This window comes from Schizophyllum commune (assembly GCF_000143185.2).
Source record: "Schizophyllum commune H4-8 unplaced genomic scaffold SCHCOscaffold_9, whole genome shotgun sequence".
Classification (NCBI taxonomy): domain Eukaryota; kingdom Fungi; phylum Basidiomycota; class Agaricomycetes; order Agaricales; family Schizophyllaceae; genus Schizophyllum; species Schizophyllum commune.
Genome location: NW_026089546.1, coordinates 958,329 through 971,467, shown reverse-complemented (window position 1 = coordinate 971,467; position 13,139 = coordinate 958,329). Strand labels below are relative to the sequence as shown.

Here is a 13,139-nt window from a genome sequence, read left to right as displayed (position 1 = left end):
GACAAAACTGGACATCGCGGACACACAAGAGCAACTTCGATTCAACATTCAACTATCCAAGCCTTTATACAACATCTTCGTACGCGAGTATTCATACATTGACAGAGAAGCGTTGGCATAAGCACGGGATGCGAGCGAGCCTTGCGCTGTTTGCAACTTCGGAGAGCTTCAGTTGGCCCTTGCGGCCTGCCCGTGCAGTTGCTTCGACAATTCCTCCAGGGTCGTCTGCTTGGGAGGCTCCTCCACGACGAACGCGGCCTGCCTGTACTTGTTGGCTGTGTGACCATTAGCTCGCGTTCACAGAGAATCCTGGACAATGTTCAGACTCACCAGCCACCTTGAGCGCATTCCACTTCTCCACCAGCTGGCTCTGGTCGATCTTCGCCACAGCCGCTTCCGCCGCGCTGGGGTCCTTGCTCGCCATGTCCTTGAGTGTCACGAGGGCATCCGCGATCGTCATCCATGTCTTGATCACTTCTTCGATGCATCCCGCAGCAGGGATAGTCAGAGCGTGAAGGTTGCGGAGGTCCGCCTGATAGCAGGGTCAGACGCAGATTCAGGCGTGCAGATGAGGTGAAGCGGTACGTACATCGACGGCTGTAAGGTCGGCGATGATGCGGGTCGCGCCTGCGCGGTTCCGGTTGTTCTCCTCCTCCTCCGTGCTAGCGATGAGCTTCTTCAGGTCGTCGATGCGCTCGGCCATCTTCTTTGCCTCCTTGCCGTAGAGGGCTGCCACAACAGTAGCAGTGATGGTGCCGACGCCGGGAATCCAAGCATAGGTGAGACTGGTCGCAGCCACAATCTTGTCTGGAGGGGAGCTGAGACGTTCACTGAGAGGCGACGATAACACGATTCACGTACCGTGCTCGAGCTCCGCCTCCTCGGCCGCGAGCTTCTCGCGGCAGCGCTCGAGCTTCTTCTGCAGCTCGTCGGCGTCTCCGATAATGTCCTTCAGCTTGCTGATGATGGCGTTTTCGCTCTCTCTCATGACTAGTTCATCCTTCTTCATCTGCCTCCCAAACTCCTGAAGCTTCTGCATCGCCGTCTGCGCATTGCCGATGTTCTGGTCGATGGACTGCGTCTCCATATCGACGAGGGAGCCGATAGTTTCGACGAGGTTGTCCTTCTGCTCCTGCGAGGTGGCAGTAGCGAGGGTCTTGATGGACGAAACGATGTTCGCTGCATCCGCCCTCCGTCAGTGTCAGGCGAGTGATGACGCAGAGGGACCTACCGTAGTACGAGTCCTGCGTTTTACCCCCCGCGTCCTGGGCATAATCATACACGTCGCTGGCAAGCCCGACGATGCTAGGGTATGTCGTCTGCTTGAACGTCGTGCAGTGACCCTTGGCCTGGAGAATCGTTAGCTATTCCGCTGGAGTAGATGGTGTAGGTACTCGCCCTCGCATACGACTCGAGGAGCGGCTTGAGGAGGCCGGACACCTGGTCCTTGACATCGTTCGAGACCGGCACACGCGTCCAGTACTCGGCCACGGAGGTAGGGAGCAGCACGCCAGTCCACGCGTACTTGAGCAAGTTGTAGACGCTGTCCTGCTGGAGGACATAGTTGTTGGCGTCGTTGAGGAGACCCATAGGCGTCAGGTCAATCGTGCCCGTCGACTGAGGTGTAGGCCCCTTAGAGCCTGCGTCTGACTTGACATTGTAGCCGGGCTTCATGCTCATAGCCATATTTCAGAGATGGAACGGGGTGTTTCTGGTGGTGGGGGATTAGTTCGTGGTCGGTGTTGTATAGGCGACACTTCTCACTCCTTATATACAGGCATAGATTGGGAGCTCTCGTGTCATCTGGGACCACCGGGTGACTAGGTAAGGTCCTGCGTAGTGCCGCGAAGTGGGGCGGCTTCGAGGCAGAAGGCCATTGGGTGTCTTCATGACCTGTCGGGCGCAAACCTTCGGCCAGCTCAGCGGCCAGGATGCGGCTCTTGCCCCAACATTTCCAGGGAGAAGGTGAGTAGTATGTAACGAGATACGCCGGAAGGCCAACTCACTTGATCAGGCTCTGCAATGATAGTTTTCCGGACAATCTGCGCCGGGGGGTCGGGCGTAAAAGCAGCGCCTTCGAGTCCAATTGTGTAAAGCCGTGCTAATCGAGAGCACTAGAATAGGGTCGGCGGACGAATCGTTATGATCCTGTAGCCTCAGGTGGACGTCCTTGGAATGGTCCAAGCTACTAAGGCGTCGACCTGACAGGAACCATTGGCCTGTGACCACCGTCGTCTGCGCCCCTCATTCACCTGCCAAGACAAAAGGCAACACTATAGTAAGGACATGATATGGTGAGGGAGTGAAAGGCAGGATAATTAAGGTCGTTCTCACCTGCGCTGTCCATTCGTGAGTGACGGGGAAAGCAGGCGCATGTTGGGTCATATTTACCTCCATGGCGCTATCAGTGCGGCCACGCGATGTCGTTTTGATCCCGACCATCATCCCTCAATACCATCGACGCGTCTTGCATCGTTGGCTGCGTGTTCCAGAGGGGCGACGCCTCAAGGCCCAAGGATGCAGTTCTTGGTTCAATGCTGCTTGAACGCACGCCATTGGCAGTGCTACCCTCGACACAGAACACCCCTATATGAATGTTAGGGATCAAGCGCAAGATAGACGATGCCTCCGCAAGCTTCCAGGACTAAGGTCAGGAGCCATGTATACAAGCGTCTGCATCGAGCGGGACTGTCTCTTGCTTCCTACCTTTTCCTCCCCTCCCTACCGCGGTGAGTCCATCATCCGACCCGACGTCGTCTCGCTCTGACCGGCTTCACAGAAACATGCCATCCTCCAAATCCGACCGCACTCTCACTTACGCTGCGCGAGAAGGAGGTCTCATGTACTACGATATGGTCGCCGACTCCGAACACCTGCCACCTCGGCGCTCGCCCTTGCAATTCCTCGCGAAGGACCGCCGTCCCGCTGTTATAGAGCGCATGCTCATTATAGATGACCTGGTTGAGGGCGAGACCGCCTATTCTCGCGGCAGCGTCATTTTCGAGCAACAAGTCTCCGACGCCGTGGAAAGGTCCAGGACGTTGAGTTGTCTTTCGAGTCACCTCAAGGGGGTAAGTACGCCCTCAACCTTCTTTCGCGGTCTGCTCAAGCGGTATCTAGGCTGTCATCGGCGCGGTCACGTCGCGCGAGGTCGTGTACGAGGAGGTGGCCACGCACGAGCCTCACCCCCACACCCACAAGAATCGCCCCACCTCGCTGTACGAGATGGTTGTAGCGATCAGTCTGGAGCGCGGTGGCGAGGCCGCGCTAGTGTCATGGGTCACCACCAACATCGCCCCGGTCTTGGAGGCTGCAGCCGTCCTCGCAGCCTGTCGGTGCGTGCCCCTCCCTCCCGCAGCGTACGACATCTGACCTTGTCTTGTCTGCTAGAGACGTCGTGATGAAGACCATGGCCGACAATCTCATCCTTCCGGACGAAGAAGACGAAGACGAAGATGTGCTGTATACCCCTAAGGCCTACCAGCCCGCTTACTTCGCCCCGCCGTTGCCAGAGCGTGCGTTCGTTCGTGAGTGCACTGAGCATCGGTGCTGCGCTGTCACGCTGATGCACCGTCTGTTCAGCTCGTACCAGAGACCACGGCTACCGGCAGAGGTCGGCACCAAGCGCGCGTCCCACGCGCACGCTCCCTGCTAGATTGCCGACCGGTCCACCCGAAGACAACGTTGCGGTCACGGCCCCTCTTCTCCCCGTGAGTATATACCACCGTCCTTTCGTAGCATCTCTAATCGCTGAGGCAGGTCGAGACATTGGCCGAAGAACAATCCACCTCCAATGGTGCCCGAGTCGTGATAGTCGCGCCATTGCCTCTGGCTACGTCGCTCGAGCCGCGCGTCAATCCTGTCATGTTCCTCCTGGCGAGTATCCTGGCATTCCTCAGACTGCTCGTCGGGTGGTAGACTTCTCGGGTCCCTTCGCGACCGAATTCTGTATGTCCCATTCGCTTTGTCATGGTATCCTGGTTGTTGCGTACCCTGTAACGGTAGAGGGTCTTTGCCCGAATATAATATTTTTTCTCTGCTCCCTTCCTGTGGGACGGTACTGCTGTCTTCCTTGGATGACTTTGAAGGCCGGGAAGACCTTGGAAGTGAGCACAGAGTTGGCTATCGGATCGTCTTCAACGCGTCCGGCGTCGCCATCGAGAACAGAGTCGTCGCGCCGCGGCTGCGCGGGAAAGGTCCGAGCAGGCAGCGCTTTTACGAGGACGCACGCGTTGAGATGGCGGCGATGTTTGCGTACTTGATGTTCGCTGCGCTGTATGCATGCAGACGGTTCGGGGCACCACCATCGCCGTCTCGCGCGGGCTCGTCTGCAAAAGGCCTCATTATTTCCTGTCGGTACCAGGGTCGTCTAGTGTGTGGGGTATTACTACAACATATATGGGTACGAAGGGGAGCGTTCTTGGGGGTCGTACACGGGATAGTTAATGCACTGCGCGGCGATTATAAGTAGTATGTTATAAGTCCAAAGAACGAATGGGAGAAAACGAGAAAAAAAGGTATCAAAGAAGGCGTAAGATGCGAAGGAACCGTCTGTCGAAGATGTGTTCGATCGTGAAGCGATTCGTCGCGAGCACAGCGTGCATGGGGTGGACATTTGGTTGATGAACGTGGCCAGCCTCCCGAAGCCGCAAGACGTCCACAAGATGCTTGCGCGTATGTTCTACGAGACGGTGATCAGCGTCACAACCAAGATGTCCGTAATCGAAGACTCACCAAGCGAGTGGGGTTGGAAATAGACGTAAAACGGCCTAGCAATGCCCAGAGCAACCGGAAGGACATGGACGTAGATGGCCAGCACCGCCTGCCGAACGACTTTGAGCGGATGCTCACGAGAGGCGCGAGCTACCATCCGGAAGAAGGTACCGCGGATATCGAGTATGCGAGCGATATATTCGACAGTTTCCGTCGAGATCATCGCCTCCACCGCTTCCTGAACAACCGTGAGCATCTATCCAGACCAGCGAGGACTTCAGCGATGAGCATACCTTTGCTGCGTGTGAGCTCATCCCTTCGTCGGCCCAGTCATCGGTGAATGCAGCCATGAGGATGTAGTGAACCAGGTTTTCTCCGACGCTTTCATCGATCGCGGCAGGGTAGACGCTGTCGGTTGCGCAAGGAAGGTTAAAGACGATGGCACCGGGAGGAAGGGCTTGTAACGCGCGACAGATAGGATCGTGAGATGCGCGGGACGTGACTGCGGAGGGGTGAGCATGCGCGGGGAATCATGGGCGCTCCAACTAACCAGGGGTCTGTACTGTCGCGTTGACAGGCGGTACAGCTGCAAGAGGCTCGTTCTCTTTGTTCCCCGGGGATGCTCCAAACTTGCGCTTCTTCCGATGCGGCTGAGTTTGCAAGACCGCGTTCGACGACAACAATTGCGAGTGCTCGTCCATACCCTCCTCCTCCGCTCCAGCGTCGGCTATCGGATCGTCGTCTCTGCCCCGCTTCGTTCCTCGACTCCGAGCATCTAGCGCCACGTCGGTGTGCGGGTGGGCGTCGGAAGACGGAGCTGTGGACTGCTCAAGGGACGTCGCGCTCGAGGGCCCGGCAAGCCGGGAATGCGATTTGGCGCGCAGATGGAAGTGACGATCGACAGCGTGCTCGACAGGAAGCCTGTCGAACGCCAGAGTGAAAGACTTGATCCTTGGCGACAGAGTGGGCGGGATGCGGGAAGGCCTGTCCGCATAACGCGCGCTGAAGCCGTCCGTCAATGGAAGTCGCAGAGGCGGGGATGGGAGGCGCACCTGAGCTGTGCATAGCATGCCATCACGGCCGACTTCACGAGGGGCCGGAGAAGTTCCGTCACAAGGGCCCGGGCTCGAGCGTGTCCTAAGACCTGGTCGAGCTTGCCAAGGATCGCTTCCAGGAGGTCGGCAGCTTCCTTGTAGTCCACGACGCCCTGGAAGATGTTGGTCACTTTGGCGAGGGCGTTCAAGACTGCGTTGCACGTAATGGCCTGCAAGGCGACCTGGAGTCATAAAGTCAGTATAGTCCCTGCAAACCGAGGCGCTCGGTGCGTACCTTATGGATGATTGGATACTTGCAGCACAAGCTTCCATAATCGGCGAGAATGACGTCGGAACCAACAACGCCTATGAGGTTGTCGCCGCGATGCTCATACATGTCGAAGATCTTCCGATGCCCAACCAGCAAGCCGTCCCGTAAGGCGCGCAGATGGCGAGCCAGTTGTTTGAGGAAGTCGACCAGGTATAGCTCTGTCGTCGCAGTGATGATCACGGCGGCGGCGGCGGCGGGAAATAGACGCGGCGCCTCGGTGATAGGTATATGGACGCAAGACGACCGGGCGAGATACGCTCCTGAGCGTTTGAGAATTGGGACAGGCGCCTTCATGACTGAGAACTGACTGCATAAGTACTTGGACAGGGCGGCGAATGATACAACTTACTATTGGCCTACGCGGGCAGTGGAGCAAAAGGTGGATGAGCTGGCGGTAAACGCTGCGTTGACGTAGAGAGGATGATGGTATCGCAGCGGGTATGAAAAGCGAGAAAAGGGATTGAGAAGAGCGGTTGGGCTTCACTGGATGAGAACCGGGGAGGGCAAGACTGGCAAACAAAACGAGATGATGGGAGTGGGTGTCAAGAGGCGAAGGCATGCCCAAGCGCGTCCCGTGCGCCTGTCACCAGGCTGTCACGCTTTGACAGCGTTGGATGCGCGAGCGAGCGAAGCTCGACCCAAGCTCGATCGAATATCTCGGTGTCCAGAAGGCGTGGTTGGGCAGGGAAGCCTGCTTGCCCCGTACTTTGATGGCATACTTCCACCAGGATCCCAGGGCAGATCCAAACACGCTTCTGATGAATGAGATTCGCGTAGTGTGATGTCAGTCTTCAGAGAAAAGAGACGTGCTCAACATCCTTGAGTCGACGCCTGTCGAGGCAAAACCGGTTGCGTGTACAGCATATTCAAGATGCTGCAGCGCCGTCAGCAACGTCTTGAAAGAGTGAAGCGGCAGAGCACAAGGTCTAGGCTCGGTTCTTTCTCAGTTCAGATAGCCCAAAGTATATCGTCGAGAGCCTCGGTCCATTATGACGGTCCCCACTGGACATAATTGCTGAGGATATACTTGCTCTTGTCAAGCTTCGCTTTTGCGATGTTCTGGCTTTGAGTCTTCGCTTCGCCTTCGCTCGGGATGTGAACTTGCGTTCGAATCGTAAGTGCACGTGACTTTTGCTTTAGGTCACGTGGACTTAGCTTTGGACTTGCGCATTTTGCCATCGACTTCCTCTCCAACTTCCACTTCCACTCGCGTGCACTCTCTGTGATAGACACCGTGGCAGAAACTCTCCATTTATGTATATCTGCGGGCCACGCGTCTCTACTACCACTCTGCGCGGCCGGCCAATGGGTCAGTGGGTGACAGTGGGTCCGTCGCAGCCACGGGTTTCTGGCAACCGTCCGCGAACGAGTCCCAGCAAGCGGCCGTGTATGCATCGCGAGTATGTCTGGACTGAAAGGCCCCCTTTAGGATATCTGGTAGACGTTGTCGACGCACTTGCCGTGTCCATGCTAGCTACGACATTCCCCATACAGCATGGCCGTGGGTGCGGTATTTTGTCTCCTCCACCATTCTCTCTGGCATCCGAAGAGCATAAGAGCACCCCGTCCTACAGTTCCGACCACCCTGCGTCGCTCTCGAGCCGCCAGAGACACGCGCGAGGTCCTTCAGTACGAAGAGGTGAGTCTTCCTCCTCTTCCTCCTCTTCTTTGCCACTTCCCACACGCTTTTCAATCTCCTATGACGAGTAATTTAACCCCACATGACTCTTTGCGCTGCCACGACTCCGCGCGCCCTCGATGCGCCATTCTCATGCCCGCAAAACGCGGCATGCGTGCGATCTCGAGTGGTTGAGGTGTAACGAGGGTCCCCCTCTCCGTCTTTCCCTTGCCCGCGTTTGCTGAACAATGACAAGTTGTTTTACAGGCTCCCAAGGGAAAGCAGGACATCCAATCACGCCGCTGAGATGCCGATCTCAGTCACCGTGCTCGCTCCCGAGGTGGAGCGTTTGAAAGCTGAGAAAGGGATCGAGGCTGAACACGAAGGATAGGAGTGATGCAGTTGCAGCAAGAAGAGTGGTTTTGCCGAGGGCTTGGGAGGGGACGGGGGAGGGGAGGAGGGGAGGAGCTGAGTTGCCCGCCGTGAAGCACAGCGGCGCGGGAGCAGAGTGAGCATCGGGCAGGCGCTGAGTCTATGGTGAGTGGGGGAGTCCTTTCTGTTGATCAGCGCCACTGATGAGGGGCAGATACTTGCGCGCGTCGACATTGCTGAGAGCAGGAAGGCGGAGGAAGGCGTCGGGTGTACACGCGCACTAAGTCATTGAGCTTTCGAAAGGTGGCTTTCGAGCGATCGCGGTGAAACAGAATGTGAGCTATGCGATGCGCCCTCAGAGTGAACGGAAGGATGTGCACTCGTCTTTCGGCGCGTCTGTGATATTCCACTGTTTCTGATGATGAGTGCTCCCCCTCCGCTTCGACAGCCCCTCCCCTTCTCATTGGCGACGCCTAAATTACTCTTCTCCAGCCAGTCGCTACCTCATGTCCTCTCTTTCATCCCCTTGTTGCACCCTCCCCCTCGTCTCGCATCTGTCGTCTCATCTCGCCATCTCACCCTCCTCCTTCTCAACCTCTCCTCCTTTCCTCGCTCTCCCCAATCTACTCCCCACTTCGCATTCCAGAAAATCCCCTTGCGTCTCCATCCCGTATCTCCTTTCCATTCCGCCTCTCCCCTCCAATCCGCCTCTCCCCTCCAATCCGCCTCTCCCCTCCATTCCGCCTCTCCCTCCCTCCCACCCTCCCACTCGCCTAGCTCTTCAATTGCTTCCCGCCACTTTCGCGCAGCGAGAGGGAATTCCCGCTCTTCAAGAGGCTGCGCTCGCGGTGTGGGAGACGGAGTGCTTGGCTGCCCAATGCAGTATGGTGGGGCTGCTTGAGCGCGCATCAACAAGCTCGAAGGCGACCGGTCGAATCCCACGGACCACAAGCAGCCAGTCGACGGACTGCAGACGCATCGCAGGCCCGAGAAGAAGGCGTTGGGGAACGAGCAGAAGGCCAGCAAATTCAACCCAAACGGTATGTAAGCTCGAGGGCGAGCCACTCCAGGCGCGGTCGGCCTCACGCCTCCCCATCAATGGGAAAGATGCCTGCCCACGCTCGAGCTTTGAAAGTCCACGCGCGGCACCTCGACGAGCGACGCAAAGAGGGCGGATCACGCTCATCCCCATTCCCTCTCTGGTTTGACTTCCACTGTATGTTGAAATCCTCGCTCGTTCTACATCCCGCTTCCGCATAGGGCCAATGCCGGGTGGAGCAGGGAGCAGGGGAAATACTCGTATCTTTTCTTGACTTTCTGCCTCGGTGCTCTGCTACTGACATTGTTTATGGATTGAATGCGGCAAAGGAGGAGTTTCCGAAAGAGGAAGTGCTGATGTTGCTGCGGAGATCATTGAAGCCCGAGGGTGCAGCCTAGAAGGATGGGAAGGGGGAAGGAGGGCTGCCCTGGCGTAAGCGCCGAATGCCATTGGATATCTCCCGACCGAGCAGGCCAGGAATACAATACCTATAATTCGAGTTGATCGGGATTATCTTGGCATCTGCACGCAGCTGAGGATGTGCGGGTTGGGCCCTGTACAAGTGGAAAACACCCGAGGGGATTGTGAGGGAAAGCTCGCTCCAGTATTTTGCACTCGAGCTGCAGTGAGGCATGCCCCGTACAGGTATTCCATGAAACGACGTCGCTGCTCGTCGTCAGAGGTCTCGGTCTAGGAGCACGCTTTACGCTGCCGCCATCCCGCTATCACCCGATAATCTGACTCTTGTTACTTTGTCCTAGCTCTCAACGCTTGATCGGGCGCGCTCAGTGTTTTACGTCCACAGATTGTTCTCTCTCATCCCCTAATCTTACGCACGTCTGCGATACACGCAAGCAGTGGGCTGTCCCTACTATCTATACTAGGTAACTGTCACAGTTCGTCACGGTTGTTATGGTCCGGGGATACGGCCCGGCGTCCGACCTGCCGCCTCCACGTACTGCCGCACATATTTGTTTACAAGAACAAGGAAAGATACAATAGTACTGAGCTGAGAGTCCAGTGCTGGGAGATAAATCGTCATATCCAAAGTCAAGAGTCGAGGTCAAAAGCTAAAGCTAACGTCACGTGCAAACGCAAGTCAAAAGCTAACCTCACGTGACCTTGCGCCAAGTCTAATAATTTTGTCCAATGAGGGCACGCATAGTCCATCGCCGCGCGAAGAAGTAACCTCTTCGGAATTATTGAAACCGAGCGGCGCATAGACTCTTGTCTCGTGGAGGGGTTGGTCAAAAGCACATGCAGTCAGCACCAAAGTAGTTTTTCGAACCAGTAAACGGTTTTCGTGCGAGATGATAGAGCGAAGTACGATGCTGCGTCAAGACAAGTTTTGCAGAAGTTTTGCGCCATGCATACAGTCGGCTATTGCCGGGTAACACGTCACGCTCTGCCCACGTGCGTCATAGGCGCCACGCGTCACGGAATTCGCCGAATGTGGCTGTGCCGATTTATGGACTTCGTGGCTGTGTAAACCTTGTTGATAACTGCCCGTCGATGGAGGTATAATAGTCTGCGACCTACGTTGGCGATTTCTTCACCACCTTCCCTTCCATTCCCTTTTTTTCTTCCTTTTCGCCCATTCTGCGGCACACTCCGCCCACTGTCTTCACTGCTCTCGGTGGGCTCGCGGCTTGTCGCGGACCCGGGATTTGGTGGTGCTTTCGGGCGCTGTGCTGCGGGCAGTTCGACGCTCGTGTGCTCTTGGCGCTCGGACCTTCCAAGCAGGACCGTCACAATCAGTCATGAGTTCAGCTGCATCGACACTTGGGCATTTGCTGGCTTTTTTTCTCTACCTCGCTCCCGCTGCTCCTTAGTTTCTGTTCGTCCTCGAGGGCAAGATCAAGACCGCTCGGCGCCGACACCATCCTGCTCGCATTCGTCGAACTCAAGGTATGCTCGCTGCATCGCCGCCTCCCTCATATCTAACCAACGTTCAAAGCGCACTTCCTCTCCCCTCGCTCCATCACACTCACTGCCAACGGTCCCCACGGACGGGCATAAGCGTACTAACGCTAACGCCGGGATGCTCGACCCTGTCGTCGTCGGGGTCGTCCTCGGACGCACGACGCGGCTAGTGTGCTCGGACCCGGTGCAGTGCGACGCGGTGAGAGGTATGGGGCGGGCGGTTGCATTCGCGCGCAACGGTGTACCGTAGCCTGCGATCAGCCACACTTCTCGTCTGTTCTTCGCCTATCCATGCTCGACATCCGCGATAGCAGTCGGAGCGGCGATGTCTCTGCTCTGTCGTTACTACCACCTTCGTTACTGGGTGCTTTGATGTATAGTTCGCGGCGATGCAATAGACAATCTGCCTATCTTTCCTTCATGATCAACGACGCACCAAGAGTCGGATGCCATATTACTGAGCGACGTCAACGGCAGGTCGATGGTCACGCTCGTCGTACTTCGTCGTCTGTGAGTATGTGGCGTCGATTATGGGCAAGTCTACTCCTAGTATCATTAACAAGCGGCGTATAGTACTACGTGATATGGCGCACCGGCGTCATACCCTATCCTTCTGCACATTTTCCCAGTCTCCAAAGCCCTCGTCACCACCGAGATGGTCCGCCTTCCCTTTCCAGTCCTTCGCGCCATAGCTCGCCAGCTTTTCTATCCTGTGCAGGATGCCCGCAATCTCCGCGGCCGGGACATCGTCGTCCAAGAAGAGAGACCGACTGCCGACCTCCGCCCGTATCCGCTCGACGATTTGCCGCGTCTGCGAGTTCGGGACGACGCCGTTGACCTTCATCTCCTCCATCGCCTCCACGACGCCGCGGAGATCGCGGAAGCACTTCCACCGCGTCTCGAGGAGCTCGTTGTATGCGAGGGTGCCGCAGCCAAAGACGTAGGAGGCCATGGAGAGATTCTTCGCGTAGTCGAAGATAGATAGCGCGAGGTGCGGGTCGGCGTACTTCTCGCGGAAGTTGCGCATGAGGCGCGCGACGAGGTGGGGGTAGGCGGGAGACTGGAGCATGGGGAGGTCGTTGCGGGCGGGAACTTGAGAGTCGCCACCGTCATCGATAGCCTTCCTCGACTCCGCCTCCAAGCGCTCCGACTCGCCGAAGACCTCGCGCATGGCCCACTCAAGGAGCTGCTGGTCGGTGTCGCACAACTCCATCGCCTCCAGCTTGCGGTCGAGGTCCTCCGAGGACTCGTTCGTGAACTTAAGCTTCTTGGAGTCGAGCCGCAACTTCCCGAAGATCTCGTCAGCACCGCGCCTGCCAATGGCGACCTCCGTCGCGTCCGTCTTGTGCTGCTTCTCGGAGACGGCGTCAAAGATCATGTCGAACATCTCGTCGAAGGCACTGATCTCGCGTGCGGTCATCGCTTGTCGGCGACGGGGACGCTGGCCCGGACGAGGGTGACGACCGAGGGGGTTTGGTCGCGACATTTGAGGAAGGTCAGCGAAGACGGAATCCCATGTTGAGTGCTTGGGGGAGAGGAAGTCCTCAGTCTCCTGCCTATCGAGCAATCAGAGGGGAGTAGCATGGAGTCTACAGTTCACGCACCCTTTGTTCTCGTGAGACTTGGACGCAAATGTCCGTGTACAGTGCGGAGACAGCCAGGTATGGTTGAGGGGAGGAGCTACGGTTGCTGGCCTACTGGAGGCGGGACGATATCGTCGAATGGCAGCTAATATATATAAGCATGGACCAGTACATACGTTAAAGGGACTCACGCTTGACGGCATTCAGCGTCCTTTGCAACTCGGGAAGCATGGCGGTCGGAGGGAACAAGTGATCGCGGGCGTTTATTTCGCTCGCGTGCGCGGCTGATGTCTCCGGGAACGCGACTTGTCACGGTTGAAGTTATTGTGACATTGCCCCCACGATGCTCTATCTCAGGACAGCTGACGAGTCAAGAGAAGTATAATAGTTCATCGATTGCGCCATCCACTGGTGCATCTCATTCACCTCGCGTACAGTATGCTCTGGTCTTCCACCGGGACCGAACGTGATCGTCGCGGGCTACTGGTAGATGAGTCTCACGCTCTGAACCGTCCAGTAATTGCTA

At 57.0% G+C, this 13,139-nt stretch overlaps 8 protein-coding genes across 8 annotated transcripts; 3 read left to right on the top strand and 5 right to left on the bottom strand.

The window, feature by feature from the left end:
* Positions 1 to 18: 18 nt before the first annotated feature.
* Positions 19 to 1,739, bottom strand: SCHCODRAFT_02634178 (uncharacterized protein). The gene is made up of 6 exons (XM_003029275.2): positions 1,399 to 1,739; positions 1,232 to 1,349; positions 862 to 1,179; positions 590 to 807; positions 331 to 532; positions 19 to 275 (listed from the first exon to the last, which is right to left on the bottom strand). The coding sequence occupies exons 1-6, from the start codon at positions 1,684 to 1,686 to the stop codon at positions 169 to 171; spliced, it is 1,251 nt and encodes a 416-aa protein (XP_003029321.1). The 5' UTR covers positions 1,687 to 1,739; the 3' UTR covers positions 19 to 168.
* A 436-nt stretch (positions 1,740 to 2,175) lies between these two features.
* On the bottom strand, positions 2,176 to 2,551 carry SCHCODRAFT_02365073 (uncharacterized protein). The gene has a single exon (XM_050342485.1). It carries the CDS (start codon positions 2,443 to 2,445, stop codon positions 2,245 to 2,247), a length of 201 nt encoding a protein of 66 aa, XP_050198805.1. The 5' UTR covers positions 2,446 to 2,551; the 3' UTR covers positions 2,176 to 2,244.
* Positions 2,335 to 4,068, top strand: SCHCODRAFT_02634174 (uncharacterized protein). Its single transcript, XM_003029674.2, has 6 exons — positions 2,335 to 2,729; positions 2,780 to 3,071; positions 3,121 to 3,335; positions 3,391 to 3,527; positions 3,583 to 3,710; positions 3,760 to 4,068. The coding sequence occupies exons 1-6, from the start codon at positions 2,623 to 2,625 to the stop codon at positions 3,916 to 3,918; spliced, it is 1,038 nt and encodes a 345-aa protein (XP_003029720.2). The 5' UTR covers positions 2,335 to 2,622; the 3' UTR covers positions 3,919 to 4,068.
* A 257-nt stretch (positions 4,069 to 4,325) lies between these two features.
* Positions 4,326 to 6,623, bottom strand: SCHCODRAFT_01215039 (uncharacterized protein). The gene is made up of 7 exons (XM_003029274.2): positions 6,428 to 6,623; positions 6,043 to 6,381; positions 5,766 to 5,989; positions 5,264 to 5,715; positions 5,007 to 5,215; positions 4,735 to 4,951; positions 4,326 to 4,681 (listed from the first exon to the last, which is right to left on the bottom strand). Exons 2-7 carry the CDS (start codon positions 6,370 to 6,372, stop codon positions 4,521 to 4,523), a joined length of 1,593 nt encoding a protein of 530 aa, XP_003029320.1. The 5' UTR covers positions 6,373 to 6,381; positions 6,428 to 6,623; the 3' UTR covers positions 4,326 to 4,520.
* A 725-nt stretch (positions 6,624 to 7,348) lies between these two features.
* SCHCODRAFT_02634170 (uncharacterized protein) lies at positions 7,349 to 8,018 on the top strand. Its single transcript, XM_050345803.1, has one exon. The coding sequence runs from the start codon at positions 7,574 to 7,576 to the stop codon at positions 7,889 to 7,891; it is 318 nt and encodes a 105-aa protein (XP_050198804.1). The 5' UTR covers positions 7,349 to 7,573; the 3' UTR covers positions 7,892 to 8,018.
* A 556-nt stretch (positions 8,019 to 8,574) lies between these two features.
* SCHCODRAFT_01100534 (uncharacterized protein) lies at positions 8,575 to 9,116 on the top strand (the record flags this gene model as incomplete). The annotated part of the gene is made up of 2 exons (XM_003029673.2): positions 8,575 to 8,955; positions 9,024 to 9,116. 2 exons carry the CDS (start codon positions 8,575 to 8,577, stop codon positions 9,114 to 9,116), a joined length of 474 nt encoding a protein of 157 aa, XP_003029719.1.
* A 1,848-nt stretch (positions 9,117 to 10,964) lies between these two features.
* Positions 10,965 to 11,315, bottom strand: SCHCODRAFT_02510717 (uncharacterized protein; the record flags this gene model as incomplete). The annotated part of the gene is made up of 1 exon (XM_050343243.1): positions 10,965 to 11,315. A coding segment is annotated over one exon (351 nt), but the record flags the coding sequence as incomplete, so codon positions are not given.
* A 222-nt stretch (positions 11,316 to 11,537) lies between these two features.
* On the bottom strand, positions 11,538 to 12,858 carry SCHCODRAFT_02634165 (uncharacterized protein). The gene is made up of 3 exons (XM_003029273.2): positions 12,805 to 12,858; positions 12,635 to 12,758; positions 11,538 to 12,586 (listed from the first exon to the last, which is right to left on the bottom strand). The coding sequence occupies exons 1-3, from the start codon at positions 12,842 to 12,844 to the stop codon at positions 11,629 to 11,631; spliced, it is 1,122 nt and encodes a 373-aa protein (XP_003029319.2). The 5' UTR covers positions 12,845 to 12,858; the 3' UTR covers positions 11,538 to 11,628.
* Between the last annotated feature and the right edge of the window lie 281 nt (positions 12,859 to 13,139).

What these genes read in the sequence shown, in the direction of transcription:
- SCHCODRAFT_02634178 (XM_003029275.2), bottom strand. Translation starts at nt 1,686, where the DNA reads ATGGCTATGAGCATGAAGCCCGGCTACAATGTCAAGTCAGACGCAGGC. An exon ending in TCCTCGAGTCGTATGCGAGG is followed by an intron (nt 1,350 to 1,398) that starts GCGAGTACCTAC and finishes ACGATTCTCCAG; the next exon opens with GCCAAGGGTCACTGCACGAC. An exon ending in GAATGCGCTCAAGGTGGCTG is followed by an intron (nt 276 to 330) that starts GTGAGTCTGAAC and finishes ATGGTCACACAG; the next exon opens with CCAACAAGTACAGGCAGGCC.
- SCHCODRAFT_02365073 (XM_050342485.1), bottom strand. Translation starts at nt 2,445, where the DNA reads ATGATGGTCGGGATCAAAACGACATCGCGTGGCCGCACTGATAGCGCC.
- SCHCODRAFT_02634174 (XM_003029674.2), top strand. Translation starts at nt 2,623, where the DNA reads ATGCCTCCGCAAGCTTCCAGGACTAAGGTCAGGAGCCATGTATACAAG. An exon ending in TTCCTCCCCTCCCTACCGCG is followed by an intron (nt 2,730 to 2,779) that starts GTGAGTCCATCA and finishes CCGGCTTCACAG; the next exon opens with AAACATGCCATCCTCCAAAT. An exon ending in TCACGGCCCCTCTTCTCCCC is followed by an intron (nt 3,711 to 3,759) that starts GTGAGTATATAC and finishes TCGCTGAGGCAG; the next exon opens with GTCGAGACATTGGCCGAAGA.
- SCHCODRAFT_01215039 (XM_003029274.2), bottom strand. Translation starts at nt 6,372, where the DNA reads ATGAAGGCGCCTGTCCCAATTCTCAAACGCTCAGGAGCGTATCTCGCC. An exon ending in GCATGCTATGCACAGCTCAG is followed by an intron (nt 5,716 to 5,765) that starts GTGCGCCTCCCA and finishes GGACGGCTTCAG; the next exon opens with CGCGCGTTATGCGGACAGGC. An exon ending in TTTCCAACCCCACTCGCTTG is followed by an intron (nt 4,682 to 4,734) that starts GTGAGTCTTCGA and finishes ACCGTCTCGTAG; the next exon opens with AACATACGCGCAAGCATCTT.
- SCHCODRAFT_02634170 (XM_050345803.1), top strand. Translation starts at nt 7,574, where the DNA reads ATGGCCGTGGGTGCGGTATTTTGTCTCCTCCACCATTCTCTCTGGCAT.
- SCHCODRAFT_02634165 (XM_003029273.2), bottom strand. Translation starts at nt 12,844, where the DNA reads ATGCTTCCCGAGTTGCAAAGGACGCTGAATGCCGTCAAGC. An exon ending in GACGCTGAATGCCGTCAAGC is followed by an intron (nt 12,759 to 12,804) that starts GTGAGTCCCTTT and finishes TATATATATTAG; the next exon opens with CTGCCATTCGACGATATCGT. An exon ending in AAGTCTCACGAGAACAAAGG is followed by an intron (nt 12,587 to 12,634) that starts GTGCGTGAACTG and finishes ATTGCTCGATAG; the next exon opens with GCAGGAGACTGAGGACTTCC.